The 27,580-nt window shown below is 54.0% G+C and overlaps 1 protein-coding gene across 1 annotated transcript in view; it reads left to right on the plus strand.

Moving 5' to 3' along the window:
* Nucleotides 1-7,384: 7,384 nt before the first annotated feature.
* Nucleotides 7,385-27,580, plus strand: part of LOC104830396 (syntaxin-binding protein 4-like) — a 42,046-nt gene continuing 21,850 nt past the window's right edge. Inside the window, exons 1-5 of the mRNA XM_010565251.1 lie at nt 7,385-7,449; nt 19,313-19,386; nt 24,937-25,032; nt 25,836-25,905; nt 26,941-27,015. Coding sequence (XP_010563553.1) covers nt 7,385-7,449; nt 19,313-19,386; nt 24,937-25,032; nt 25,836-25,905; nt 26,941-27,015 — 380 coding nt within the window. The remainder of the gene's footprint in view (nt 7,450-19,312; nt 19,387-24,936; nt 25,033-25,835; nt 25,906-26,940; nt 27,016-27,580) is intronic.

Genomic DNA, 27,580 nt, shown 5'->3' on the forward strand with positions numbered 1-27,580 from the left:
GTGGGGAGCAGCAGAGCAGGGAGCAGCTGGGGGGGTCCCCCAGGCCCGATGTGGCCGGGGGTGATGGGCACAGGGTGCAGGCACGGAGGGGCAGCTAAGGGGGCCGGCTGCCTCCTCCACCGGCCTCCCTGCACGGCCCGCTTTGCCCCAGCACCTCCTGGGTGTCTTCTGTCTTTAGGAGCGACCGGTGTGCTGAGCATCACGGCTGCTTCCAGGAGCATCCGTCTCCGGGGCCTGCAGCCCCGCTCGGGAAGCTGGTGCCGGGGCAGATCCCACCGAAACAGGGAGATCTCCTCCTCCCCGGCGGGCTCCGGCATACAGGCAGTAAGAAGGCAATGAGATGCCTCCCCCAGGCCTGCTGCAGCCTAAGAGGTTTTGCTCACACATCCACAAGCACGCAGCAGTCAGTAATTAGGACCAGCTCTGGCTTTTTTATCCTGGGATTTTGTGCCCATGTGGGATTAAAGGCCTGATTGTAGCTTCCCCACCAGCCCCAAATCCTCTGCTGATTTTCATTCCGGGGGCAAGTCAGTGCACACTGTGACCTATTGATCCCGATCCCCTGCGTGCATCAGATCGCCTCTGCTCCGGGGTGGCTTGTCCCAGGCGCCCTTAGAGAGCGCAGAGCCCTCTGGCCAGAGAGACGTTCCTGCACGGGTCCGGCTTCACCTGCCCAGGGTGCCAGGAGGCCACGGGTCCCGGCGACGACAGCGCAAGGCAAGTGTGTGTGTTTATAGGAGAGTTTCCTCCATCCCGGTTCGGCGTGGGTTGTCCTCCTGGCTGCTTTCATGGGGTGAGAGGCAGTTTCCTTGCAGGGGCTGAGCACACCAGTATGCAGCGGGGAGGCTCCGTGGCACTGGGGTGGTCCGACTGTGCTCCCCAGCATTGCCAGCCACTTCTTGGTGGTGAATTAGTCGTCAGAAACCAGTGAGGGTGTGAGGCTGAAAGCCACAGCTGATGGCCCCCAGAGCCTTGAATCTGCTCAGAGGCGGGCTATCACCCTGCAAAATAGCAATGCTTTGGGTTTTCATGGCCTCGTCCAGCTAAGCATCTTCAAGCCTTTGGTGAGCAGAGACATATTTAACATGCTTGCAGGTGCCCAAGGCTGTGCTGAAGCCCGATCTGGTGGTGTCCTGGCAGGGGTGGCAGGATCCTGCCAGGATTGAGCTTCCCATGGGGTGAAACCGTGCAATGAGACTCAGACCCCCCATCTGCTGCCAGGGGGGTGATGGGGTGAGGCTGGAGCAGCCTGACAGCGGCAGCCCTCCCCCACCAGTCCCAAAACAGCCTGAATCGGGGCTGCTGGCCTGACCCCACACTGCCTGGGGTTGAGTTTCTGGGCTTTATCAGTTACCAGCCATGATGACTCCATTTTAAATGTAGCTGAGGTTACAGCTTTGTCTTCAGGGTGCTCAGCTTCAATTTTTGCTTCCAGATAGATTCAGTTTGTGAGAATCCCCTTGGCAAGAACGGTTCAACCGATCCCCCGGTACCGGTTAATCCCTGGGGGCTGGCCAGGCTGGCAGTGCTGGGAGGCTGGTGCGCTTCCCGCCACAGCCACGCATCCATGCCAGGCTCCTGCCAGGACTGAGGAGCAGACCAGGCCTTCCCTATTTTGGGGGGGAAGGAGGATTTGCCTGGTGCTGCTTATTCATTCGGAGGCTGTGAGCATCCCTGTGCTTCAGAGGCAGCCCTGTCTGGCCAGGCAGCACCCACATCCCCCACCCCAGGCAGCATGCGTTGGCTCTGATCCCAAAACAAGGGGAGGTGAGGAGGGGGAAACCCAACCCACCTACTTTTATTTTACCACGTGAAGTTCTGCACATCTTTATTTGCTCTAGAAACACTTTCTGGTTTTCATGCTTTTGTATCCCACCCCACCTCCCCCAATATCTAGTGACAACACGTTCCTAGGTGCTCCAGGGACCGATTGCTCCTCTTCCAGCTTCCCCCCATGAGCTGTACACATCCCAGAGCCCCCCTTGTTCTTAAACCCTTTGCAAAGGTGAGCAGAGGCTGGGTTTAGGGATGAAATGCCTTTGCCTACCAGAGGGTGCCAGCTCTGCAGCCTTAATTCTCCTAATCTCCCCACATCTCTGGTGTGGCTCATTTTTTGTGTGTGAATGCCCTTGAGAGCCAGAAAATTGCAGCTGCTGGGTGAAACACCGGGCGGAGAGAAACTCCGTCGTAGTGGAAAACTATGTCTTATGTAAACTGCCCAGGTATTTTGACTTGATGTTGGCTTTGGATCAGAGGCACTGTAGAAAGCCATATTGCACAGTGTGCTTTTGGGGACCTGGGGGCCTGTGGTTTGGGGGTGCTGGCAGCTCTCATGCAAGATCCGGTGCTGGCCCAAAGCACCGCACACCCTGTGCTGAGGTTTCCTCCCCAGCTGGGGTCTGCTGGAGCTGCAGCTCAGATCTGAGATGGGAGGGGAGGTTTTTTGTAGCATTTATTTTGCAGATGAGCCTTTTGGTGGCTTTACTGGTGCAGCTGGTCCCCACTGTGCTCCATGCCCCCCCAGCTCCTGCTGCTGCAGGAGCTGGCACACCCCATACCGGTACCCAGACCCGGTGCCACCAGCTCTTTTGAAGTCTCTTGAGCATAGAGAAGTAGGGGTGTCCCGCCAGCCAGGAGCCCATGCTGGGGAGAGAGCTTTGGCCCCATCGTGCCCGAGGAGCTGCCAGGCCCCACTGCGGGGCAGCCGGGAACTCATGGGGGGATGCCAAGCCCCAGGGGTGCTGCTCCCGGGGACACCGGGAAGCCACGCTCAGGGATGGAGCCCACCAGGACCCCCCGCAAGCCGTACTCCCGTGACTCCTCTCCAGCCCTTAAAACACCCATTGAGCTCCTTCCTTGAGGGTGAGCACCTCAACAGAGGCAGCGATGTGCCAATATTGACTTAACTTGGGTAAGAAGCTCTTGAGCTGCTGCCGCGGGAGGGGAGCAGGAGAGGAGCATGTTTTATGCAACGAGATTGCATTTTCCTGGCAAGCCCTTCCCCGGCGCAGATCCCACACCCTGCTGAGCTCGCCTGCTCCACCCTGCACCGTCCCCATCGCCACTGGCCAAGCGGACCCCTCTGCTGAGAGGTGCAGGATGGGCATCAGCTGCTGGGGTCTTGCTCCCTGCTGACAGCTCTGTGAGGGGCTTGGCCATCCCACCGCGTCCCACTGTCCCACCCCACGCAAGCCCATCCTAATTCGGGAAGGCATCGGGGCTTGGTGGGGCAAGCCAGCATCGTGGCAGCAGCATCCCCCTCCCCACGTGCCCCAAAAGTCACGGCAGCCCCAGTGTGTCGTGCGGTGCCGAGGGGTTTTGGGGACCCATCGCAGCAGGGGAGCCGGGTATGGGGATGCTCAGCCCTGGGGGCTTTTCAGCGGCATTTCCCAATGTAGAATTTTAGGATTTAGCTTTGGATGGGGGGATAAAAAAATTTGGAAATTTCTTCCAAAAGCTGAGACAGTCGGTGGAACACAAACTAACAGTGGTTTGGCCAAAACCTCATTTATTTTCTGGGTGGGACTTTTTGACAGTCCTTTGATGGGCCAGCTGAACCGCTTGCTCCCATATCAGGGGTTTGCTGGCTATTGGGGTGGGAAGGGAGTTCCCGCTCGCAGCTGGTGCGGCGCAGGAAAGCAGGGCACTGAAACACCTTCACGCTGCCGCTTCCTTCTCACCGGCTCCCACGTGCGCAGGAATGCAGCCGTGCTCGTTCCTAACTGGTCCTGTGCTGGGCGAAACCTTCCTCAGCTCCGTTTAAGGCTGGTTTTGCTGTGAAATCAGCAGCCAGCCTGGCTGCTCCAGCCCCATTCCGCAGCCCCTGCAAGCCCTGATAGCTTTTTAAATGGGTCTTGTGGGATGTGGTGGCTCAAAGCTCCAAGCCCAGAGCTCCATCAAGCTGTGAGAAATAAATTGAATAAAAGAAGTGCATCGCTCCCAAGTGAAGCTGAAGGACGGGGAAGCTCCTGCCCCAGCAGGGAAGTGGCTTTTTCTGCTGCACTTGCTGGTTTGAGCCCAAGTGCCATCAAGGGAGTTAAATATTGAACAAACACTAAGCAAAAGCTGGTGCTAGCAGCCAAGCAAAACAAAGGCTGAGCGAGGCCGGCGCTCTGACTCATTTGGCATGAAAATGCAGCACGGAATAAATTAAATTTGGCTCTTCCTTATCCTCCCGGTGTGGTACAGAGCAGAGGAGCTGTGTTGTCACCAGCGGTGCAGCCAAGCACACTGGGGTGGTGGCTTTGGGGTGCTGGGGGTGCCAGGCTGGAGGCAGCAAGCGGTGGCAGGCACAGAAGGCATCGAGGAGGGATGGGGGGCATCTGCACCGAACTGGAGGGGGGGGGGGGGGCAGAGGGGGACACCCCCACCTTGGCAGGTCCCTATCCTGTGTCACCAGCCACGGCTTTCAGAAAGGCACTGAGGACGGTATGACGGGGCTGGTGGCATCAGGATTTTAAGATCACGATGCGCTCGCTGCATCCAGGGTGGTGGCAGCTGCTCTTGGTCCTTATTCTCCTGCCTCACAAAGGGGTGGAGAGGGTGGGGGGGAATCCCAGCTCCCCAGGGGGGACACCCAGGTGTCCCTTCCTCCTCCTGCGTGGCATGGTGCTGCAGCCCTGGACACCTGTGTGGGAGCCCTGGTCTTCTGGGACCTCGGAGGTGAGCCATGTGCCCCTGGAGACCCAAACCATTGCAGTGGTCCCAATGCTGAAGGGGAGCATCACCCGTGGCCAAGATCCTGGCCAGGGTGTCCCAAGGCAGGGTCTGCCCTGGCACAGTCTCCCCAGGAGCCATGGAAAGAGAGAAAAAGGTCAAGCCTCCACAGCAGGTTTTGGCCCGTGATGTAAAGGCTGAGAATTTCCTGGGTATAATGTTTGCATCTGTATAAATATGCAGATGGAGTGCACCCATGGGCAGCTGCCTCTGATGGGTGAGGGAGATAATGCTCCGCTTCCGCCAGCACGGAAACTCTCTGAGGAAGGGGCAAGGCAGCGCCGCGCTCCTCGCTCCCCAGCACGCCTCTATGATTCACCCCACGAGCCCAGCTCGGGGCAAGCTGTGACCCCCCCCGATGACTGTGGGCAAGTGGGGGGACGCATCCGTGGGCCGTCCCTGGGGGCTGCCAGTGGCTGCAAGGAGGGAGGCGGAAACGATGCCCCAGGGCACCGGGTACCTCGTCGGAGCTGGACCTCCGGCACCAGGGCAGGATTGGGGTGGCCTCGCCATCCCCACGGCCCCTGGGCGCTGTCCTGCCCCGGAGCAGGGTGACGCCGCCTTTGACAACCCCAACCAGTGAGACTGGGAGAGGCCAGCTCAGCCCCGAGCCGGCCACAGCACCCCAACACCCCTGCGCCTGCCCGCTCCCAGCGGTTTCGGCAAACCCTGCTGCCCGTCCTCTCCCAGCGGCAGAAACCGGTCCCGGGGCTCACGCCCGGCACCGCCCGGCCCCAGGTTGCGACAGCCCCGGGAGTAGGTGGCTCTCCCCGCACCAGCATGGGGTACCGGCACCCCTTGGCAGGAGGGTTCACTGGGCTGGGGAAGGTCGTGCATCCCAAACGCACCATGGGGTGCCTCTAATACGGACAGGGGTCCTGGCCAGGGATGCATGGATAGAGGGCTGGCTTGGGGCAGGGTGTAAAGCAGACCTGCACCCTGAAAGATGCATAGGCACAAAGCCGCAGTGGTGGTGGCTGTCCCGGGGGGAGGACTGTGCCTCCTCACGGGACTGTCACCGGGCTGGGAGGTGGCCGGTGAAAAGGATTTTGGCACCGGCACATCCTGCACAGTCACTTGGAAAGGATGCTGAGCGGGATCAGCCTTAATTCACCCCCTTCTCCCAGGCAGCTTCGTTCACGCCCGGCGAGAAGTGCCTGCGGGCTGTCACCCCGGGCACGGGCACATCCTTCTGGGTGGCTGCCATGTCTGCCCGCCAGCCTCCTTCCTCCTCTTCGTCACAGCCGGGCCGGCTTTATTGACCCCAAGGACTGAGGTGTCCTGACTGGGGCTGGAGATGCCACCAGCCACCACCGAGTCCCCAGACACCCACCGTGCCCAATGCCCGTGGGACGCCTCGGCTCAGGGCTGGGCAGCAGTGGCCAGACAGACAGACAGATTGCCACCATCTCTACCATTTGATGTTTTCCCCAGTCAGTCCCCAAGTGTCCCAGCATTACCTGGAGCTGGGAGGAGTGGCGGGCACAGGACCTGGCCCTTGGTGGGGCTAGCAGCTTTCCTGGACCGTGCGGGACAGGGACAGATAGATGCATTTCGTAATTCCTGGGACTCACCTAATCCCCAGGTCCCGGCCACCCCAGGCTGGTGCCATGGGACCATGCCTGATGGGGAGAGGGAGAAATAAAATACGCGACATGCAGTGGATTGATGCTTATTTGAGTTTTTTTCCACCACCCTGAATCAGGGACCTGTCTGCCCGTCCTGCTGTCTGTCCATCCCACCCACAATTGGATACAGGGAAGCACAACGGGACAGGCTGTGAACTCACCACTCTGGGATAATTTATATGGATGAGCCCACCCCATTTCAAACAGTTTCCATCTGCTTGCTGGTGCTCACTCCCAGGGCTTTCCTAATAGTCTAAAGGATCGTCTGGATGCTAGGGTATGCCCAGATGACCTTAAACAGGGGGGGGGAACCCATGCAAGAATTGTGCCCCACATTATATAAATAATCAGAAATGCTGAAGCCTGCTGGCAGCGGCTGGGGAGGAGAGGAGCAGTGCGTGTCACCGCAGTCCGGGCTTAAGGCAGGTCGGCAATGCCTGCAATTGGCTTTAAACAGTTTGTGGTGGCTGGTTAACCATCGATTATAACCATCGTTAATGATTATAACCATCATTAACAGCCACTGCAAGTGCAAGGCGAGGGGGGGACCTCAGTGGTAGGGGGGTGAAGGGGTCATCCTGCTGAAATAAATGCGCAGGTTATTGAACTAAGGGGCCGTGCTGGGCAGGGAGAGCGGGACGCATGCTCCGCTGACGGCCGCACACCGGCGATGGGACACCTTTGCGGGGTCCCACAGTGGAGGCGTTCGCCGTGCCGTGCCCTCAGCAGCTCCGACCCTGGAGGGAGGCTCAGACCTGCCGGCTGGAATTAGCCGTACCGCAGCATCCCCGGGCAGCGGCACAGATGCTCCGTGCCCGGCCAGCACCACAGAACTGGAGACATTGGCAGGGTTTAGCCGGGGGGAGCCAGGAGAGGGGCGATCACATGCTTGCCCGCCTGGGATTAGATGTAGCTGGCTGCAGCGGTGAGCCATGCCAGGGAGCCGTGCCGGCCGCTGGCACTCTGAGCCCATGGCCCTGGGCAGCAGGAGCCGGCCACGGCAGCCCTAAGGGCTCGGCGGGGACGGGTGGCCCCGGATGATGTCCTACCTCCAGCCCCCTGGCCGCGACCTGGAGCGCTTCGATGGGCTTTCTCTCATTTACTGGTAAGCAGGGCAGGATGCTGCCACGCCGGGAACGGGGGCATCGCTCGGCGTTTCGGACCCCATCTTTGGGAACAGCGTTATGGAGGATATGTTCAGTGATCCCATGGTTTTTTGCGGGGTTTAATTCAATTCATTTTGGTAGCCCCTCTCCGGAGGGCAGGATCTTGTGGGAGTCCCGCAGCACCCGCATCCAAGCTTCCCTGGGAGGGAGAGCGCACAGGCGAGGCTGGTATCAGCCAGGGGTGGGGAGGGGGACTTATTTTGCAGGCAGCAGCTGGGAAAGCACCCACAGCCTCTGCAAGCTATTGTGGGTGCTCTTGCTTCTGTTGCAGCCCTGGTGCTGGGCTCTCCCATCTGGCAAAACCAGCCCCCCCTGCCAAAGGGACTGTGTTCACCCTGTGCCGGTGCCTGGGGGACAGGTGGGTGCGAGGCAGGGACCCCCATGTGGGTGCAGGGAAGGTGGCGTGCACGGCGGAGGGGATGTGAGGTGAAGGCGGGTGCTGAGCAGCTGCAGATGTCTATGTAGGGCAGAGAGAGCCGGCGGGAGTGCGGCTGCGGCCGGGGCCAGGGTTCAGAGCGTGCGGCTTTAGCCGATTAACTGGGGGTCAGTGGGCCGGATCCAGAGCCGGCAGGGGCCCTGGCAGGCTCTTGGGGCCATCCTGAGACTTGGCAGAGGCTTTCTTGGGCTGGCTGAGACTTGGTGTCCCCCCTGGGGACTGAGAGCCCGGGCACCCTGCAGTCACCGGGGACCATGGACGCTGCTGGGGCACGATCCGTCTCCTGCTGAAGTAGGTCATTGGAGTGAGGGCTGGGGGGTTGCGGGGCGGGCAGCACCCCATGCGGGTGCAGGCAGGCTGGTGAGGGCAGAACCCTGGGGCGACAGCTACCTTCACCTGAGAGTTTGGTTTGGGGTCCTATGCCGATGCTTCCCTGCTGCTTTTGGGCGCAGAAAAGGCAGAATCTGTTGCTGCTCAGAAGGAGGTAGCGCAGGACAGGCTTGACCTTGTGGGGTGTGTTTTGGGGAGCACTGCCAGGTTGGTGCCACTGATGGATGCTGACGTTATGGGGCCGTGGTGTGTGTACGGGGGCAGGCAGAGCTACACCCCTGCCCGGCAGCATCAGCAGCCTCACCAGAGTCCCCCGGGCATCCCTGGCCCCACAGGGCTGCTAAGGCCTGCTTCCCTGCACTTGCAAGGCAAAAATGTTCAGAAACCATTTTCTACCTCAGAAATCTGCTTATATGCCGGGGTTTTGGGTCGAAACCTCTCCCAGCTTTGTCGGCTGGGATGTGCTTTGTGTGGATGGAGAGCCTCGGCCGAGGGGCAGCCGGCTTTGTGCCGGGGGACCGGCCCCCGCGTGTGACGGGTGCCAGATGTGCCGGCTGGTGTTCGGCTGTCTGGCAGCTCCGCCGGGATGTGGCGGAGGGTGGCGAGCAGATGGCGGGGAGATAACACCTCCCTGGTGCTCCAATAAGTATGGCCCCGCTCTGCCGCTGATTAAAAGATTAATTTTAGAGTTTGAAATAGGAATTTAATAAATAAACATGAGCTGCCAGTGGGACCTCATCAAGAGGGCACGGGGTGGCGACTGCTGTGGTTGGACCAGCGGCTTGTCCCTCAGCACCGGTTTCTCCGGGCAGTGATGCTGGCGTGACCCTAGGGGGTTCTCCCGTATGGCTTCGCTCCTCTGAAGAGTGGCTGCTGGAGGCTGTAAGCAGGCTTTGCAATGGTGGCTTTTGTGCAGGAGCTTTGCCAGACCCAGCGGGAAATAAAACAGCCCCAAAGGTGCCCATTGATGCTGGGCAGGTCTCGTGGCTGGTGGCTGGACCACGCTGTGCGTGCGCTGGGTGGGTGCGGACCTGCTGCCGGCTCCTCACTGGGCACGGCTGGGGTGCAGGACCAGTCCGGCGCTTGCTCCAGTCCTCTTTGTGTTATTATTGCTGTCGTGTTTATGGCTTGTGCCAGGGTCTGGGTTTGAGCACGAGGATGTTCACAGCTTGAGGATGGGTCAAAGCTCTTCCCAAGCCTCTGCTGTGCTCCCAGCTTGGCGGCACATTCTGAAATCTTTCCCAAAAATATGTTGTTTTCCCATCTTTCCATACTCAGCCATTTCCCTCCCCTCCTTCTTTCCATCTTCTTTCTTATGGATTCACTTGGGTGAGTTTCCTGCCATCATTCTCATGTTTTTCCGCAATTAATTTGGGGAGGACAGACCAGTGGCCTGGCCGGCAGAGCAGGGTCCACAGCCCCCACCAGCAACTGTCCCCTGTTAATAAGTTTATAACCAGTCCAATCCCACGGCCCAGGGGATTTAGAAAGGCAGGGAGGTTTATAATCCTGTTAACCCTTCACAGGAGCTGATGCCCAAAGTGGGGCCGCAGCACAAGTCCCCAAGCAGAGCAGCAGATCACCTACCTCATGGGAAGGGGAGGAGGAGGATGAGGGAGGGAGGAAGTCTTCCCCAAGTGCGAGATGCCACTGCACCTTGGTCCTGCTGGGGCAAAAATGAAGAGAGCTTATTCGAGCATTAAATTGCATTAATCCCCATCTTAAGTGGGTACATCCTAGGTCTGGGCTGGAGCAGATGCTGGGGGACACTTACCGTGGCTGAGTACAGGGCTCTGGCATAAACACCTTTCCTCAAAACCTCAGGCAGACCAAGCCTGACCTCACTTCCACATGAAGCAGCCTCTCTTCCTAATTACTGCAGGACAGGCTAATTAAAGAGGCCCTTTTGCCTGTTCCTCAACCAAAGCCTTTCAGAGCAGCCTGGGAATAGCTGTATGTCGATGGAGGGGTCTGTCCATGGGAAAACACTCGTGACCCCTCTCCAAGCTCCAGCAGTCTCTGAGACCAGCTCTGCCAGGCAGGCATCTGTGGGCTGAGCTTCTTCTGGGTGAGAAGCATCTCCAGAAAACATTCCACCTCAGTTGACTTGATGCATACCTTTCAGGTGGGCTCAGCTTCCTCCTGGAAGCCCCTGTCCCCACCAGGGTGTAGGTGATGGTCAGCAGAGACCTGACTTTCAGACTGCAAAGATTCATTGGGATCAATCCCTCATGCTGAAGAAATCCACTAGCCGAGAAGGACATTGGAACATGGGATGAAGTTTAGAGAAGGGGTTGAAGAATGGAAAACCTGGGCCAGCAGTGAGGGACGGTATCTCCACCTGCCTGTGGTCTTGGTGGCTGGGTGGTACTGCCTCATGGGGCAGATGCGCTGGGAGAAGGGGGTCTGTCTCCTTGAATGGTGAGGAGATGCATCCAGCCTGGTGGGGGGGGGAGATACCTTCCCTCAACAGATGAAGGGAGCAAGCCTTGGGAAAACCGCCTCAGCTTTCAAACCTCCACACCTCTCCATATTTAGACTAACGAGCAGGTTTGGGTTCAGACAGGAGTGAAGGGTGACCCACCACCACAAGCAGTGGGGAGATGAAATGCTCCCCAGGAGCCACCCTCTGACTTCTGCAGCCAGAAGAGACCCGTGCTCAGCTGCAGGGAGTGGAGCTGGGTCGGCGAGAGGGTTGGTAGGATGAGGTAGGGCTGCTATGGTCTCTGGCCTGCCTCAGAGGAAGGGCAGGTCCCTTTTCCTCCTGGTCTGGAGGACTGAGCCCCTTTGCAAGGAAGGGACACTGTGGGCATGAGGTGTGCGACAATGACCAGGGCTGGCCATCCACCTCGGGGAGGAGAGGATGGGTGTGCAACCACGCAGGTGGTGGTGGGAAGCAGTAGCTGCCCCTGGGCAGCCTCTCTGGTCCCCTGGGATCCCGCTCTGTGCCCCAGAGAAAGGAGCACTGAGACCTGCATGGCTGTGCCCGCAGGGTGTGGAGACATCGATGTCTGACTGCTGCCAGGCCAGCAGCCATGCTCCTGGGGATGAGGCTTCACCACGAGTGATGTCACTGGGATGAAGCGGGACCCCGGGCTTGGGGGAGCGGTGTCACCCCGCCAGGACTGGCAGAACTGCTTCATCTGCTACCACCCCTCTGCCCGCCTGTGGGCTGGTGGCCAGGGAGCTGCTGATGCCCACGGCTGGGACGGGTGCACGGAGCTGCTGGTCCCTGGGTGCTCCCCATAATTCCTGCCTGCTTTCTTCACCAGTAATTTTGGCAGCATGGTTTTGTTTGGATACAAGTTACTCCTGGGGAGATTCCGATTGGGCACAACAGGAAAATTTCTCACCATGAGAACAATCAGCCAATGGAATAATCTCCCCAGGCAAGCGGTGAATTCCCCAACACTGGACACTTTTAAGATTCAGCTGGACAGGGTGCTGGGCTATCTTGCCTAGACTGTGCTTTTGCCAAGAAAGTTTGGACCAGATGATCCTTGATGTCCCTTCCAACCTGCTATTCTATGATTGTTTGTTCCCTCTTCTGTTCAGACTTGTCTGTGAACGGCCCTCATCTTATGAGCTCATCTGAAGCAACTCCACAGGCAATATTTATGAAAACAATGTGGGCTGCACCGTGACTGTAGACAGCGGGCAGTTGCTTCCCAGCTCCATAGCAGCCCATTTATTTTGTTTGATTTATTATCAACGCTTTGTAGCTGATCCTGTAAGCAGCACAATTGCATTTTTCTGTTTTCTAATCAGATGTAAATGCCTCTTCAGCCTACGCTAATTTTGTTTTGTCATGAAACAAATGTTGAGCCATTATTAAGCAAGTGCCCAATGCTGCCCGGGCAGCCCTTTGCTCCCACTGCAGCTCCCCGTGTTGGTGGGAAACAGGCAGAGACCATAACACAGTGCCCTGCTGAGGGCTGCACCCTCCCACCTCAAAACTTCTTACTGCCACTTTCCAGAGCCAAAAGCCCTCAGACAGACCTCACTGTTGCTGCAGGATGGCTTTCCACCTCTAATTCCCACCCACGCAAACCTGCTCAGACCCTGTTCCTCTGCTAAGCTGTGGAGAGAGGCTCCCTGAGGGCTTGGTGATGCGGCTGTCAGCACAGCCCCCCCGTCCCCAGCTCTGGCATCCTTGTGCCGCTGTTTTGCCGAGTCCGGGATCCTGCCTGGAGGCCCCACTTATTTAGGGTGATTTGGTCCTGGCTGAGTCACCTGATTCGGTCAGGGATGCTCGCTGTGGGATCTGGCCAGGCTGGGCATCCCTGTGGGGTCCGGCCATACCCAGGCTCGGCTGCTCCCTGCACCAAGGGCGGCCAAGCCTGGCTGCCGCGACTGCACGGCTGGTGTGGGACAAACCCCTCCCAGTTCACTGGCAGGGCTGAAAGCACCATATCCTTGTACCTGGTCCCTTCCCTTCACTTTCTCATTTTGCCCTGTGTTTCTGCCAGAGGTGTACCTCTTCGCTTCTCTCCTCATGCTCACCAACACGCCTGTCGCTGTAGTTGGGTCTTCTCTCTTTCTGTAGCTACTTTTCACCATAAATCTCACAATTCCCTATCCTGCAGCCAGCACTGACCACAGTGAGTGCCTTCCTGCAAGGAGCCAGCCCTGGTTTGTGGGAACAACCACACGTGGCTCCTGCAGCTGCAAGTGCGATTCGGTGGCTGCCGTTCGCCTTCTTCGGTGCTCATGTCGGGTCTTTCCCGAGAAGCAGGGAAGGAAGGAGACAAAAGGCAGACCAAGGAAGAAATGTAGAAGAGCCTTTTGTCCACAGACAGGCTAAAGGCTGCTTTCCCAGAAGGTCCTTCGACCAACACGTAGAGGAGAGGTGGATAATAATGTGGCAGAGAATTGCATTTGCTCGTGATTTTCTGTTGGATAGAAAAGAAACTTTCATCATTTTTGTTGCATCCCTACCTAAGCCATTACTTTATATCTCTGATCCTAATGGTGCTTTCTAAAGCAAGAAGACTGAAATCTCCTGCCTTGGGTACTGAAGGGGGGGGAGACTTGAGGCAGCTCTCCCCTCAGGCAGCTCATGGCTTGGCTGGAGGCAGGGAGGATTGCATAACTGTATTTAGGAGAAAAATCCAAATTTAAAATGTGCTGCCAGGAAAACTCAGGGGGGAGAGAAGCAGGAGAGAGCATCCTTCCCATGGAGTCTGCAGACCTTCACAAAGGGACTGAAGACTAACACTTGAAAGTCCAGGAGCTGGTCATTTCAAAGCCTGGAAGTCCAGAGGTGCTGTGTGTCCTGGGGCAAACAGCCCTGCTCTGGCGCAGTGATACGTGCGGGCCCTCTTCAGTTGGGGAAGCGGTGGAGTTCTCTTCTTGGCTGTCCCACCAGCAGATAGACATCTCCTTTGACATGCTGGAGATGTTTCTTTAGTTCTTGTTTCAGACGAGGTGGCTTTTCTACTTGCCAATGGAGCTCCACGGGCTGTGGCTTGGGTTGCAAAAGCCCTCCAGATCTTTTTGCCATCAGTCAGTGCTGAAGGCTTAGTTGCATGAAAAGATTGGTTCCTGGGTTTTAGCCACAATGTTGGGCCTGGAATAACTGAGAACACTGATGGCTCTACTTCTTGGCCTGTATGGCCTTAACATGACCTAGAGATGACCCTACCTGAGTGGACAAGCTGCAAAGAACTGTTTGGCTGGGGAGAGCACTCACTGAACTCCTCAAATTCATACGAAAGTGTGTTTCACAAGACACGAGCCTTGAGTAATGTCTTCCCACACAATTTTGCATTTTCTGCTGGACATCTCTCTGCCCCCGTGTTGACCATGTGGTGCCAACACTCCCAATGACATGAAAACCAGGACCTCCACCTATTGTGGACCCAGCGCTGTTTGCTTGTAGTCTGGGTAGGAAGGGCAAGGGGAGACTTGAATGATGAGGAAAAAAATAACTTTACTGTTGGTTGTGCTTGTTTCAGCCATCCTCTTCCCCTCGTTTCTTTCTGAAACCCAGACAAATACATTGCCACCGTCTTTTCCACCTGCTTCTTCTTGGTGGTGGTCAAAGTTTGGTGGTTTGGAGAAGGTGCAATGCCCTGGAGGAGGCAGGATGGTGTGTAGGGCACAGCCAGCCCCAGTAAGAGCCTGCTTTGCCTCCTTGCTCCTCGGCAGGGAGCAGCAGCTCAGCCGGCTGCTGCGGGATGGGGGAAGAGCACTGACACAGTCGCTGGTACGTAACCCGCTCCCTTTCCGTGCCTCCTCCCAGAGCTCCCAGTTTCTCTCTCCCCCAGTTTCCCCTTCACGATCTCTTAGAAAAACGTATTGGAAATGCATCTGACATGCTATATTTTGCTGTCGGCATTTTTTTACCTTTGATCCTGCTCTAAGACTTATTTTGATTCCACTCGTAGCTTCACCCATCCTCGCTTATACATGCTAGTGCTAAGTAAAGCTGACTGATATACTTTCACTCAACTTTTTGTATTAAAAATTTTTTTCGAGCAAAAAAAACTTTTTACATAGAAAAAAATAATTTTTTTCAATGAGTTTTCAAATTCATTTTTCTAGCAGTCAACGAAAATGTGGACATGCAAGTTAAGCACATGTTTATACGCTGTCCAGCCCTGTGGTGTTAATTCGTGCTCCTTCCATTCACCCATCTATTTAAAAATGTCAAGTCTTGCTGGCAGTTCCCTGGGGTAAGAAGCCTGGGCTTTCCAGCTGGATTTACTGTAAGTAAATTGCTCAGCTAGGTCTCCGCTCAGTAAAGAGCTTGAGCATATGGCGTATCTCCTTTGCCAGTGGGATGTTTGCCTTCAACACTGGTTACGCAGAGCAGGACTGGAACCCTCAGGCAGGTTATATGTGGCTATAAATCCTTCCTGAATGTGAGCCTGAGTTTTAAAACACTGAAAAACTTCTGCAATTATTTTCCTGAAACTTTCTCTAAATAAGACAGGTGTTAATCGGCAGGAGCAGCATCAGCATCTGATGCTTTTGCCAGGGTCAGCCTGTGTTTTGGAAGATGGAGTTGAGGCTCTGAGAGTTTGGAGATCACCTTGGCCCTGCTCCTCTTCCCTGAGGGCCTCTTCGATTCGATTTTCATTTACTTCACCACCTCACAGACAAACGTGTGGTTTATTGCAACATCCCACCCAGCCGGTATGAAGCATCAGCACACGAGAAGGGCAAGCATCGCTCTGGGCGCCGCTGGCAGCGGTTGGACAGACCATGGTTGGTGGGACTGTGGTTGGGCTGCTGAAGGATTTGGTTTTGAAGGTGCTGAGCCCCAAACAAACATGTCCGCTTAATGTTGAGTGTGGAAATTGTTCCCTGAGATGCAGAAACCTGTATGGATGAATTACTGAATTGCCAGGCAGGGAAATTCTCCCGTTTGCCTGCACTTTTTGGGTTGGGCTGGCCTGGCTCCAGCAAGCTCTCCTGCAGCCCCTCTGAAGCTGGTCAGAGAGGTCACCTTGTCCTGTTGACATTGCCTCCAGCGCTTGTGCTATCCCTTCCCTTCAGCAGCACTGATTTGTTCCAGCCAAGGCCCATGACTCAAAGGGGTACTTCTGTAAATTAATTTATTAACAGAGTCTCAGAGGACCTCGGAAGGTTGTACGCTGAATTTTGGTGGTGGGACAGGAATCGCCAGGTGCTTGGATCCTCCTGCCTTAATGGAGCATGATGTTCAGCTCTCTGTACCCTGAACATTGTCTGCGGGATGACAGGAGAAAGAGCATCTCCCTGCCATTTTGTTGCTGCGAGGAGTACCTTTGTGAGGCTCTCGGTGCAGAGAAGGCTGCAGCCATGCAGCAGACTGGGAAGTGGCCCCATGTACAACTCCTCGTGCTTAGCCTGGTTTGGCCAAAGTCTTTATGCAGATGCGGACTAGGTGCTGGGCATGCCTTGCTTTGGTGGAGTGCGCATACTGTATCGCCTGATGCAGCTACGTTTGATGTCTAGTTGGCAATATTTATCCAAATTTTGATCTTGTAGCTAAAAGAATTCAGTTTTTAGAAGCATTTTGGCTACCTAAAGGTCTAGTCTGCTTGGGGTTTTAATATTTCATCTGAATGCCCTCAAATGGAAGTAACTTTAAAAAAAAGCAATTAAAATACAGGAAAACTTTTCAGATTTGTCATTGTTTTAAAGCATCTTGCACTTGTCCAGCAAAGCTTCACATGGCCATTGGGGAAGCTCTTGCTAATAGTTGTTCACACATGGGAAAAGTAATATCCAACAGCATCAGATTCAAGGAAATATTTGGCAAAGAGTTTGCTGTCCCAAGCAAGCACGTCTGTTTCTGATCCCCAGCTGAGCTGGACTGATGTACACTGATGCTCAGCTAACGAGGTGTGGTACCACTAATAGGGTTCGTCCAGGAGCTTGCAGAGAGATGCTGTGGGAACAGTACGAGGAAGACACCGTTGATGAAGTCAGGGCCAAGAGCCTACCTGTGACCTTAGCTGTCTCCCAGAGCTGGCAGGGATGCAGGACCAATGTCATCTCACTGCCTCCAGCTCCAGGGGAGCATGTTCCCTGGGAATTTCTCTTCATTTTACACCATGCCCACCAAGATCACAGCCCTGCTCCTGCCAAGCCCCAAGGTGGCTTGCTCCAGCTCTGTCCCTGCTCACTGGCCAACCTTGGATAATCTCATTTGATGCCTCCAGCCCCACATCCCACAAACTGGGGGTCATAGTGCTTCTGCAGCAAGGTGATGGGTGTCAAGACGGGGGTGGAAGATGCTGTTTCAAGGCAAATCATATTTCTGACCTCGCAACAGATAGTGGAACAGCTGAACTTGCTTTGTATTGAGGAGGAAATGCTGTGGGCTGGAAAAGAAGTTAAAAGAAAAAAAAACCCAAAAACCCCTAAGTGCTACAGTCTGTTATTACTTCCAAAGCTTTGCTACGGATTTTAAGCCTTTAGGGATGGTGAGCACACATCTTGCACCAAATGCTGTCCTCCATCCCTGGAGGGGCTGTTCCCAAAGACACACAATAGGATGCATCCAAATAATTACCCTGCTGTGTTAATGATGAGTGCGACAGCCCTGCTGGGGGGGCTGGCGGATCTCCCTCCCAGCTTGTTCAGGAAGGCACTTGCGATGGGCCATGTTGGCTTGCGTAAGCTTTAATCTAAAGTTGGAGATGTTTTTATCTGATCTGTGTTAATGTTGGGTGGAATTAACATGCATACGGGGAGACCACGTGACCCCCTCCGACCTCCCCCTTTTTTTTCTTTTTTTTTTTTTTTCCCCCATCGTTTTAACGGATTCCTGCCAAATCAGAGTGACTGGTGCCCGGCAGGTCTGGGCTGCCGCCACCAGCAAGATGCCTGCTGTCTCTGTCCTTTACAAGGGAGCCATCATCATCAGCAGGTAATCCCCCTGCAGCTAGGGCAGGAATCGGGGAGGGGGAACGGGGCAGCCCTGGGGGTCCCGGTGGCCACCTCACTCTAGAGAGCCAAGGGTGGTCTGCTGTGGCTTCTCCAGGACCAGGGTTCGGTGGCAGGGATGGCTCGCATGCAGCAGAAATAGCCGAGGCCCTTGTAACTAGTGTCTGTTGTTGGTTTTCTTGCATCTCTAGCGTTAGCAAAGCTCACTTCTGCTCCGCTGTGTGTGCATTGGATCGGGGATAAAAGTTGATCATATCAAGTAGGCATCTGCTTTACCGAAACCTCTGTCCTTATGTTGTGTTTCAGCCCGGTTTGAGCTATTTCTGTTTACTCGTGGGGGAGTTGCCTCAGCAATTTACTCAAAATACTCTCAAAATCCTGGATGGTAAATTGAAGCAGTCTGGGCCCAGGGCTGCTCTGGCTTCCTGGGACACCTTCAGGCTCTGCTTTCTGACAGCCAGATGTGGCCAGTTGTTTGTCCAGTTTCTTGAATACATGAAACATTGCAAGAATATCAAGGGGGGGTATTTAAAATTACAGGGAGAAAAAGCTTCCGGTCTGAATCTTAGACGTGGGTGTTACTGACTTTGCAGAATAGCTTGATATTTTGAGAGGTATTTTGGATGCCTGAAAAGAGAAGTCCCTGAGGTTTATTCCTCTCCTGCATCCTGCTGAACTCGGAGGAGCCTGTCATGCCCACGGTGTTGTCCTTCCTCAGCTGCGTCCAGATTTGGGATCCGATATTGATTCAGAAACATCTTTTCTCTTGCAACTTAAATCCTGGGAATTGGCGTGTTTTGGGAGCCCCTCACCCCTGGTTTCCCACCTGGCATGCCTGGCTCTGGGCTTCTCAGATCAAGGTCCACCCATCCTCACAGGGGTGACCACCACAGACCACCCACAGAGGAGAAGCGCCAGTGGTCCTGGGTTTGGAGTCCGGGGTCCCAAGCTAGGGCAGGGTGAAGCTGGGTGCTTTTGGTGTCATTTATTTGGGACACCCACCTTGCCAGAGGGTGTTTAGGGGGAGACTGTGGGGTGGTTGGGAGAATTACTTGGCACGGGGCAAACGCAGGTGTACGATGCTCTTGCACCTGCTTTGGCTTGCGATAAGAAGCTCCCACCCTTGACCTCGCAAGGCAGGGACTTGAAGCGGCTCGGCAGATCTAGCATCCCCTTTTTCCAGACCCCCCTGTCAGAGGGATGGAGACTGCCTGCATTACAAAACCTCGGGAGCGGATCGCGCCCAGCTGTCTTCATTACAGGCTGTCTGTATTTGTGAAACTGGTTTATTCCCGGAACATTGGTCTGAGCTCTGATCTCATTTCCCGGGAGCTAGACAGCTGTCCAACCCCGTTAATCTGGGGTAATGAATCACAGACAGGTCCATCAGATTTGCTGGGTGGGGAGGATGATGTCCAGCCCTGCACATATTCTCTCATTTATCTGTATAAACTTCAGGGGGGTGGAAGGGGGTTGATTTTTGCCAGTGGAGGCTTAATATGCGGGGCTGTGTCCCTCAACCTGTTTGTCTACATCATTTCGTGGGCAACGTCTGGGGTAGTGGGAAGGATGTGCTTGTGTGCATGTTGGCTGGGCACCTGTGCATCTATTTATTTTAGCCCGTGAAAGAAAGATGCTTCTCTTCTTTCTCCCAGGACACTCATGGGACCATATGGGATGGATCGAACTGTGCATTGCTTTGATTTCTACGACTGTGCAAATGGGCTGGGTGAGTACTGAACCTCTGCAGGGGACATCAGGGTGGGCTGGAGCAGCTCGAACATCTCCCCAGTCCCTAGCACCTGTGTCGTGGTGTGCCTCCCTATGTGAAGTCTGATATCTCACAGAAATTCTGGGGTTTGTGTCTGCCTGTGTTGAGCATCTGATAGCACCTTTTGCGGCTGGGAAGTTAAAATAAAGTCAAAACCCCAACTAATTCCCGGTTGATGGTGAGCAGCCGCAGTGCTGAGAGCTGTGCAGGAGCCCTGGGGCCAGAGCCCCTCCCCTGAGCAGGACAGCAGAAAAAAAAGGCTTTTTAAAATTTTCTGAATTAATTACATTAAAATTTAAAATTAAAAAAATTAAAAACTTAAAAAGCTACAATAATAAAAAATAAATAAAATCCCAAGCACTTCCCAGCTGCCTGCCCCTGCCAGCTGCCCCTGCCCTGCTGCAGGCAGGGTCCCCCAGGAAGCCACCCCGACGGGTGATGCAGGGTGTTGCAGCTCTCCTGGGAACTGGGCTGTATGAGTTGGTTTTTGGAAACTTTGGCCCACGGGTAAGGGTATGAGCACTGAGCGAGTCAGGCGTCCTTCCACAGTGCTCTGAACATCAAAGCATGGAAGAGAAGGGAAAGGAGATGGTCATAGCCACCAGAACGTGAGAAAGAGCCGCAGGTTCATGAAACTTAGCTCAAAAGGATCCAGCATAGCATCTCATCTGACCTCTGTGTATCCAGCAGCATAAATACTGGTTCCGTTCCATGGACTTTATAAAAAACTGTGATCCTGCATCAGGATTTCTTGGGGTCCACCACGTAGTCTCCTCCATAATTTTTAATTGCGAGTGCAGCCCATCACCCTGCAGAGCAGCTATGGGCCCCTTGGTGAGGTCCCTGGGTGACCATTTGGGGACCCCTCCTGAGAAGTCAAACTCACCAGAGAAACGTTAGGTTTCCTGAGACCTGAGATTAATTATGGATTCATTATTGGCTGTTTCCAGCTCTTGGGTAACAGGGCTTTCTGCGGTGGAGGAACGGCTTTGCTGACTCTTCCCCCGATCTTCTGTTCAGGAAGTTCATGGGAGCTCAGAGAAATGTCTTTGCTCGGTGAATATGATATTTTAATCTCTAGAGGTGGATTTGGTTGAGTTGATGGGATTTTAGCTGGTGGGTTAGATTAGTTCATTAAAGAAGGAGACCCAGAAAAGCCTGACTGGGCTGTCGCTGACCTCTGAAGAAGTGCACAAATGTTGCAGCCCACTGCGAGCCACTTTGCTGGGTCCCAATACTCCTCCTTTCCCCCAGTCTGTGGCCAGAGGGTCTTTGCAGGGTCTTGCAGACCCTCTATAGGGTCTTGTGATGTGCTGCAGGAAGGTATAATCATGTGGATTTTCTAATGCTGTCATCAGCTTTCTTCATCCTCTCTTGGGAGGCTTGAAACACCCAAGACAACCGGTCGTCCTCCAGAAATCATCCCTCTCTGCCAAGGACCAAGCGGTGCTTTCAAGAGCCCTGTGTCTGCTATAGGTGTAGCTACTCAGAGTATATTTTGCGGGGGAAAGAATGTACCTCCATGAGTTTCTTATGTTCAGATGTGGCTGTTATTCCAGCAGAGTTTCTTTAGAGGAACATCAGCCCGCTCAGTGCCGGCGTGGCAGGTCAGCGTTTGGCCCCAGGTCTGTTGCTCTGTGGCTTGAGGGAAACCCACATGTGAACCTCAGCAGAAGTTCAAAGGGGTTACCTGGCAGCTCCTAAAACCTGAACTTTCAATTAAAAAATAGCCATCAAAGGGAAGTGCTCATTAAGAAGCATTTCTCAGAAACACTGAGATCCCATTATCTTGACCTTCATCTTCTTAGGACAGGGCAGCGAGTGATTCACCTCCAATCTGTCCCTTCCTCCAGACAGAAAAAGCTGGCCGGGGCTGCAAGATCAACAGAGCGATTAAGGGGAATGTAATTGAACATTGCTAGCTTAGGCGCAAAGCGGGTGGCCTCTCTCCATTCGGACTGCCAGCAGTGCGAACGGCGGCTGGTGGGGTCAGGATGCGCCGGAGATGATTACAGTTGGGCTAAACAACCAGATTAGCCAGGACACCCCTTGACCCATGGTACAGAGAGCTGGGAGCAGGTGAGATTATAGCCTGAGAAGTTGAGAACTGTGACACTGGCATTAGTGGGAGCAGGATTAGATGCACCAGAGAAGCTTGAGGGTCTTGAAGAAATTTATAGGATCGCTAAGAATCTAAAGAAAATGCCCTCTCAGTCAGTCTAACCTGTATGCCCACCTGGAATTTCCCCGTAAACATTTATTCTGCAAAAGAGAAAATACTGGGGATGTGGGCATCAGGTCCAGGACCTTTGCCAGAAGGGAAAGATTAAACAGAGGGATCCAAAATAGGCTAGATTATCTGGCCCTAAGTATGACTTAATAAGCATTATACTGGGACTTTGATGCTGTGATAATTAAAGAGCCATTATTTACCTACACTGGGCCCCAAATATAAATTTGATTGAAGTAATTGTTTATAAAATATGAAGACTCCCAGGAATGCTACCACCACAATCTTTGATAATTTGTGTGTGTTGCTCTGAGTCCTGGGTTGTCCCAAGGCTCGGTCTGAGCCCTGGCAGGGGTAACCCCTTCCTCCTCTTCCTCCTCCTCACCCCCACACTGGTGGGGACTCCCCGGTGCATCTCCTGGGGGGCAGGACTGACATCTGCAGTGCCTTCATGGTGAGGTGATGGGTAGGAGGGCAGCACGGGCAGAGCCTGGCAGCACCCAGCTGGTTTGCCAACAAGGGAGTTAAAAGTCAGGGGTTTTTTCCTCCCCCTTGTCAAAGTTTGAGTGTGTCTGGGAGCAATACTGTGAGTAATCACTGATTTTAATAACAAGATCGGATTTTCTCCTGACATTGTTGGGGATAAAGGAGGATTTGTAGATACTTCAGCTATATTAAGCCATTATTACAATTGATTTGCGGACACAAAAGGGAAATGAGTCATTATTGATGTGATACCTCGGCAGAGGAGCCTGTCACAAGCAGGTCCCATTGGGTGATGCTACAGTTGAGCCTCTTCTGAGATGTAGATTTTTTACATGATTTGTCTAATGCATTTTATCATTCCTAACTACTTCATGCTCTGGTGTGAAGAAAGATGTAGGACAACTTCTTGAGTCATCACCTTGGCTTAAGCTGGACTTCTAGTGTCCCCCCCATCCAGGGGAACTGATGGGGCTTTGCCTCTGCAGGACCCCCCCCCATGCCAGGGGTTTCCCAAACCCATCCCAAATGCAAGCCTGCTCCCAAGGGTCTCTCTGCCAGCTGGTGGCAAAGCCCACCAGCAGCCACCCCAGCCCAGTCGGGAGCTGAGAAGCTTTCCAGTTGAGCATCCTTGGTGATGAGCAGGTTTTACCTTCTGTCAACGGGCTTTGGGGCTGCAGCATCTCTTCCCTGCTTTGGTTTACAGGTGCTTGACGTGCCTCCACGCCTTGGTGAGGCTTGTGCCACTCAGATACCTCTTTTGGGCAATGTTTCTAATTTTAGGGAATTTCTTTAAAAATGCAATGGACAACAGCATTGGTGCCTGTTCCTGAGGTGTTCTGCTGTGAGTTCCCAGAGCCATCGGTGAAACGGCTCCTCACAGACACCTGGGTATTGTACGGTTAATGCATCAAGCCTAGGGAATAAACTGCAGCACTCAAACAGGGCTGGGGTTTTGTGCTTGGGAGAAGCGGCAATTGGTGCATATAGGAATGAAATGAAAAATTGTAATAATCTGGGTTTAATCACAATTTTAATGTGAAGGTGACTTGAGAGACAAGGTCTTTCCCTACAGGTAGCTGAAAACTGCGAGGGTCCTTAGAGCAGAGCTTGAGTTATAAAAGGAAGGGAAATAGGGATGGAAATAGCACTGTTATCCCAAGTAATCCAAATCCAGGGTCCACTCCTCTTCCCTCCTGCTTGTTTCAGAAAGATGGTCTCGTGTCTGGGGGAAGAAGCTGTGCTCTGCTCCCCCAGACAGAGGAGTTTCTTGCAATGGGTCACTCCGTGCATCCCAGGACCTCTCCCAGGCTCGGAGCAGCTCATCACCCCAGGGCAGCAGCCAGACGATGAAGCCGGCTTGATGCTGGCAGTGCCCCTCTCTCTGGTGCCGCCTGTCCTCAGCGTTCCCTCCTGTCCAGAGCAGCAAAATGCCCAACCAGAGGCTCTCAGGAGAGATTTGTTAATTAAAGCTGGGCTTTCTAATCCTTCTGTCCGCAGCCTGGATCTTCAAAGCAGGACTTAATGAGCCCTGGACAAATAAGTCTCTTGAGCCTTTTCCTGCCAGCCTGCTTACGCATGCCAGCAGGGACAGGTCCTGTGGCTGGAGAGGTGGTCGTGCAGAGCACAAGCCCTTTGCCAAGGTGCTGCAGGGCACCCGACCCACGCTGCCACAACGGGGGGGTTCAGAGCCTCAGCAAAGGTCGTCTCTGCACCCTGGCTCCTGCCTCTGGGCTGCTCCTCCCGGTCCAAACACTGATAAAAAGTGGCTGCTCCTGATGTGCGGCTCTACCATTGGTGGCAGCTTCAAAGGCTGTGGTGGAGATGCTGCTGGTGCCCAGCAGGCAGGCAAGCTTGCAGTGGGGATGTTCTCACCACTGTATGGAACCTGGGGCTTGTCCAGATGTTGCACCTTGAAGGGGGTCTCCTGGGGGAAACGCTTGTCTCCAGTAGTGTTTCCTATGCCAAATCTTATCAGAGACATCAGCACAGGCTGAGGCGTCCACAGCAGAATCCGATCCTTTCCCATCAGTGATGAACTTGGACTTGCTGGAGCAGGACCAGAGGCCACAAAAATGATCAGAGGATTGGAACTCCTTTCCCATGAGGACAGGCTGAGAGAGTTGGGGTTGTTCAGCCTGGGGAGACCTTATTACGGCCTTTCAGTACTCAAAGGGGGCTTACAAGAAAGATAGGGACAAACTTTTTAGCAGGGCCCATTGTGATAATTTGAAACCATTACCCCTTGTCCTAAAAGACAGTAGATTTAGACTAGATATAAGGTAGGAATTTTTTACGCTGAGGGTGATTAGACACTGGCATAGGTTGCCCAGAGAGGTGGTTGGTGCTCCATCCCTGGAAACATTCAAGGTCAGGTTGGACGGGGCTCTGAGCAACCTGATCTAGTTGAAGATGTCCCTGCTGATTGCAGGGGGGTTCAACTAGATGACCTTTAAAGGTCCCTTCCAGCCCAAACCAGCCTATGATTCTATGAATTTGGGGTTGGGTAAGGTGGTTGCTCCTTGCCTATGCCTTTCTGAGGAGCCTTGTCTTCACAGCTGGTGCTATCAGATGCCTTTAGCCTTTGTGTTGTGTCAGCGGCTGCATCCTCTTGCTTCTGCTGCTGCTTGTGTAGTGCAGGGGATACATGGGGCTTTCCACAAATGGCTTTTAACAGGGGTGTCAGGGGGTGCCAGGGTGCCTGGGAGCTGTACCTGAGGCTGCATCCCTCCAAGACACCCTGTGGAAATTGCGATTTTTCTGCCTTTGTGTCATGGGTACCTCTTTTCCTCCAGGTATTAAGGTCATCGGTGGCATCAAGGAACTCACGGGGGAAGAATATGGAGTTTATGTCAAGAGGATCCTTCCGGGGGGTGTTGCTTACGCAGACGGTGAGTTAAATATGGTGCAGAGTACCAAAAAGTCTGAGAAAAGCCAAAATCCAGTGTTCTTATTGTATATGTTGCCTTATTAGACATTTCAGGTGCTTCTTCCCAGATTTTCCAGCAGTCGGGGGTATTTTTGTACTGTGGCAATCATTGTAACACCCAACAGCAGCCTTGCCTTGGCTTCTGCAGCATGTATATGATTGCTTCGTGTCTTTAAAGCAAGATCCATCTCTGCCACACAAAGAACTTCACTTTGCTGCCTGTCCTTTCCCACGTGCCACTGACTGCCTGTAGCCCCAAAATGACCTGAGATCCTTTTGCAAATTCAGCTCTGCTCTAGGCCACTGATTTCATCCTGAGTATCTTCAAATAAGTAGGTATTATGCAGGGGTCTACAGAGTTCACCTTTCATAACTTAAGCCAAAAAGATTTTTTTTTTCCCCAAATATTACAACATCAATTTTCCATCTAATAAAGAAAAATAAATCCAGAACAGGTGGAAGTGCCGCTTGTGGTTTTCTACCTGACCTCAAACTGAATTAAGTAAAAGCTGTATTGCATTTTTTGGTATTTACTTTCGTAACTTCCTACAGCAGAGGAAGTGCTGCGATGTTGGCATCGGTTGTTCAGGGAGGTTGCAGAAACTTCATCTATGGACGTCTTGAAAAACAGGTTGGAGGAGCATCTCAGGAACGACCTATGCATATTTCATCCTGTCTCTGGGCAAAGGGAGGAACTGCCCAACCTCTCCCAGTCCCTTCAAGCTGTATTTTCTGCAGTTTCTATCCATTAGTTTTCTTTTCTAGGGCGCCTGCAGCCAGGAGACCAGATCCTGGAGGTCAATGGAGATTCCTTAATTGGGGTTACAAGCGAGAGGTACCATATCCAAACGGAAATTTTGCATTCCTGTTGCTTTTGTATAATTCTGTGAAGTGGTTTAAATTGCAGGTTGCACAGAGGACACCAGGGCATCGCTCTGTCTGTACTCTGACGCAGCCAGAGCTGTTCCTGAGAGCCAGCCTGGGAACTATCAAACAAAAATTTTCTATATAAAAATAGACCAGTGAACCCAAACTGTATTTGTGAGATATTCAGACATTTCCCCCAAATGCTGGCTTTTTAACAGCTCCTGGCACCCCCACTCCATCTGCTGCAGCTTCCCAGCAAGCCCTGCAGCTCCCAGCGCCGGAGATTAGCCAGTGCCTAAGCCCGCCAGCGCTGCTCTGCATGTGGGATTCCCTCTGGAGCTGCAATCCAGCCCCTCAGCTCCCTGACAAGGAAACAATTAACTGATCCAGAGGAGTACCGCACTTTTGGGGGACCCCTTTTCCATTAAATGTGGTGCTAGCCCGCTGGCTGCCTTGCATTCCTGCATGGCATGCTTAGGCTGGATGGATCCTTGGGAAGCAGCACAAGGAGCTTCTCCTGCTCCCAAGCCCCCAGGCTGGCGGGGTTTGGTGAAGGAGGTCCCCGAGGACATCTCTGCAGCTGCAGGGAGGCTGCGTCTGGCTCCCAGCATGCTGGCCTGACTCCCACGAGGATGCGTGTATTTTGAACTGGAAAGCGGTCGTCCCCAAGATGGAAACTTCCCGAGGGAGGAGATGTGCTGGGAGGTATTTGCTCACCACCTCCTGCGTCTTCTGGGTCTGCTTTGTTATCAGGGACTTCTAATTTATTGCAGAAGTGGGAAAATCAGGCTGCGACTCGGCTGCCCTCTGGCCCTGCTGCCAGGGCAGGAAACAGGGGTGTTCCACAGGCATCCAGCCGAAAAAGGTCACTTCGTTGCTGATGGGGTTTGCCCAGGCTATGGTTCTCTGCCCAGTTTGCTGTGAGCTTTGATACATGGCTGGGCAAGCTCGGTGGAGCATCACTGCGAGCTGGCGTTGACGTGTTGCGGTCCTTGTCTCGCAGGGCTGTGGACATCCTGAGGACAGCATCAGCCACCAGCCACATGCACCTTCTTATAGCCCGCGATGACGATGCCAGGTAAGGGGTGTCATCTCGTGCCGGGAAGGGGGATCCCGTCAGCACCGTAGCTGGACTGCCTTTGAGCTAACCAGGCTTAAAGCCCATGGTGAAGACTGAGGTGGCCAAGGGTCTCTGATAACTGTACGCTGGTGGGAACGTGCTGGAGCTGTAATGGGAAGTAAAGCAAAGCTGGTGGCTCCCAGCTGCAGACCTGGCTGCAGCCTACCCTGCGCTGGGTCTGTGGGGCATTCTGGCACGGAGCAGATTTCTGCAGGTGTTTCCCCAGTGAGGACCAGGGCAGCTCCAGCCTTGGCTGTAGGGTGGCACGGGCTCCTTCAGCTCTGCCGTGCAGTGCTGAGCTGCCTACGGCTTATCATGTCCTGCACAGAGCTTTGGATGAAGACACAGAGGGACAGCAAGATCTTCCCTTTCCTTTCCAGTTGGACATGTTGAGTTAAGGTCTTCCTTCCACAGAGGATTCCTCCTTCTCAGGGAGGATGAGTGGTTTCTCCCTGAAAGCTCTCCCCTCGCCACTCCCTGGAAAACCTTGCTTTCTCTAGAGAGACTTGGAGGATTCAAAAGG

Source organism: Haliaeetus leucocephalus, unplaced genomic scaffold (genome assembly GCF_000737465.1).
Source record: "Haliaeetus leucocephalus isolate CR32 unplaced genomic scaffold, Haliaeetus_leucocephalus-4.0 Scaffold188, whole genome shotgun sequence".
NCBI lineage: Eukaryota > Metazoa > Chordata > Aves > Accipitriformes > Accipitridae > Haliaeetus > Haliaeetus leucocephalus.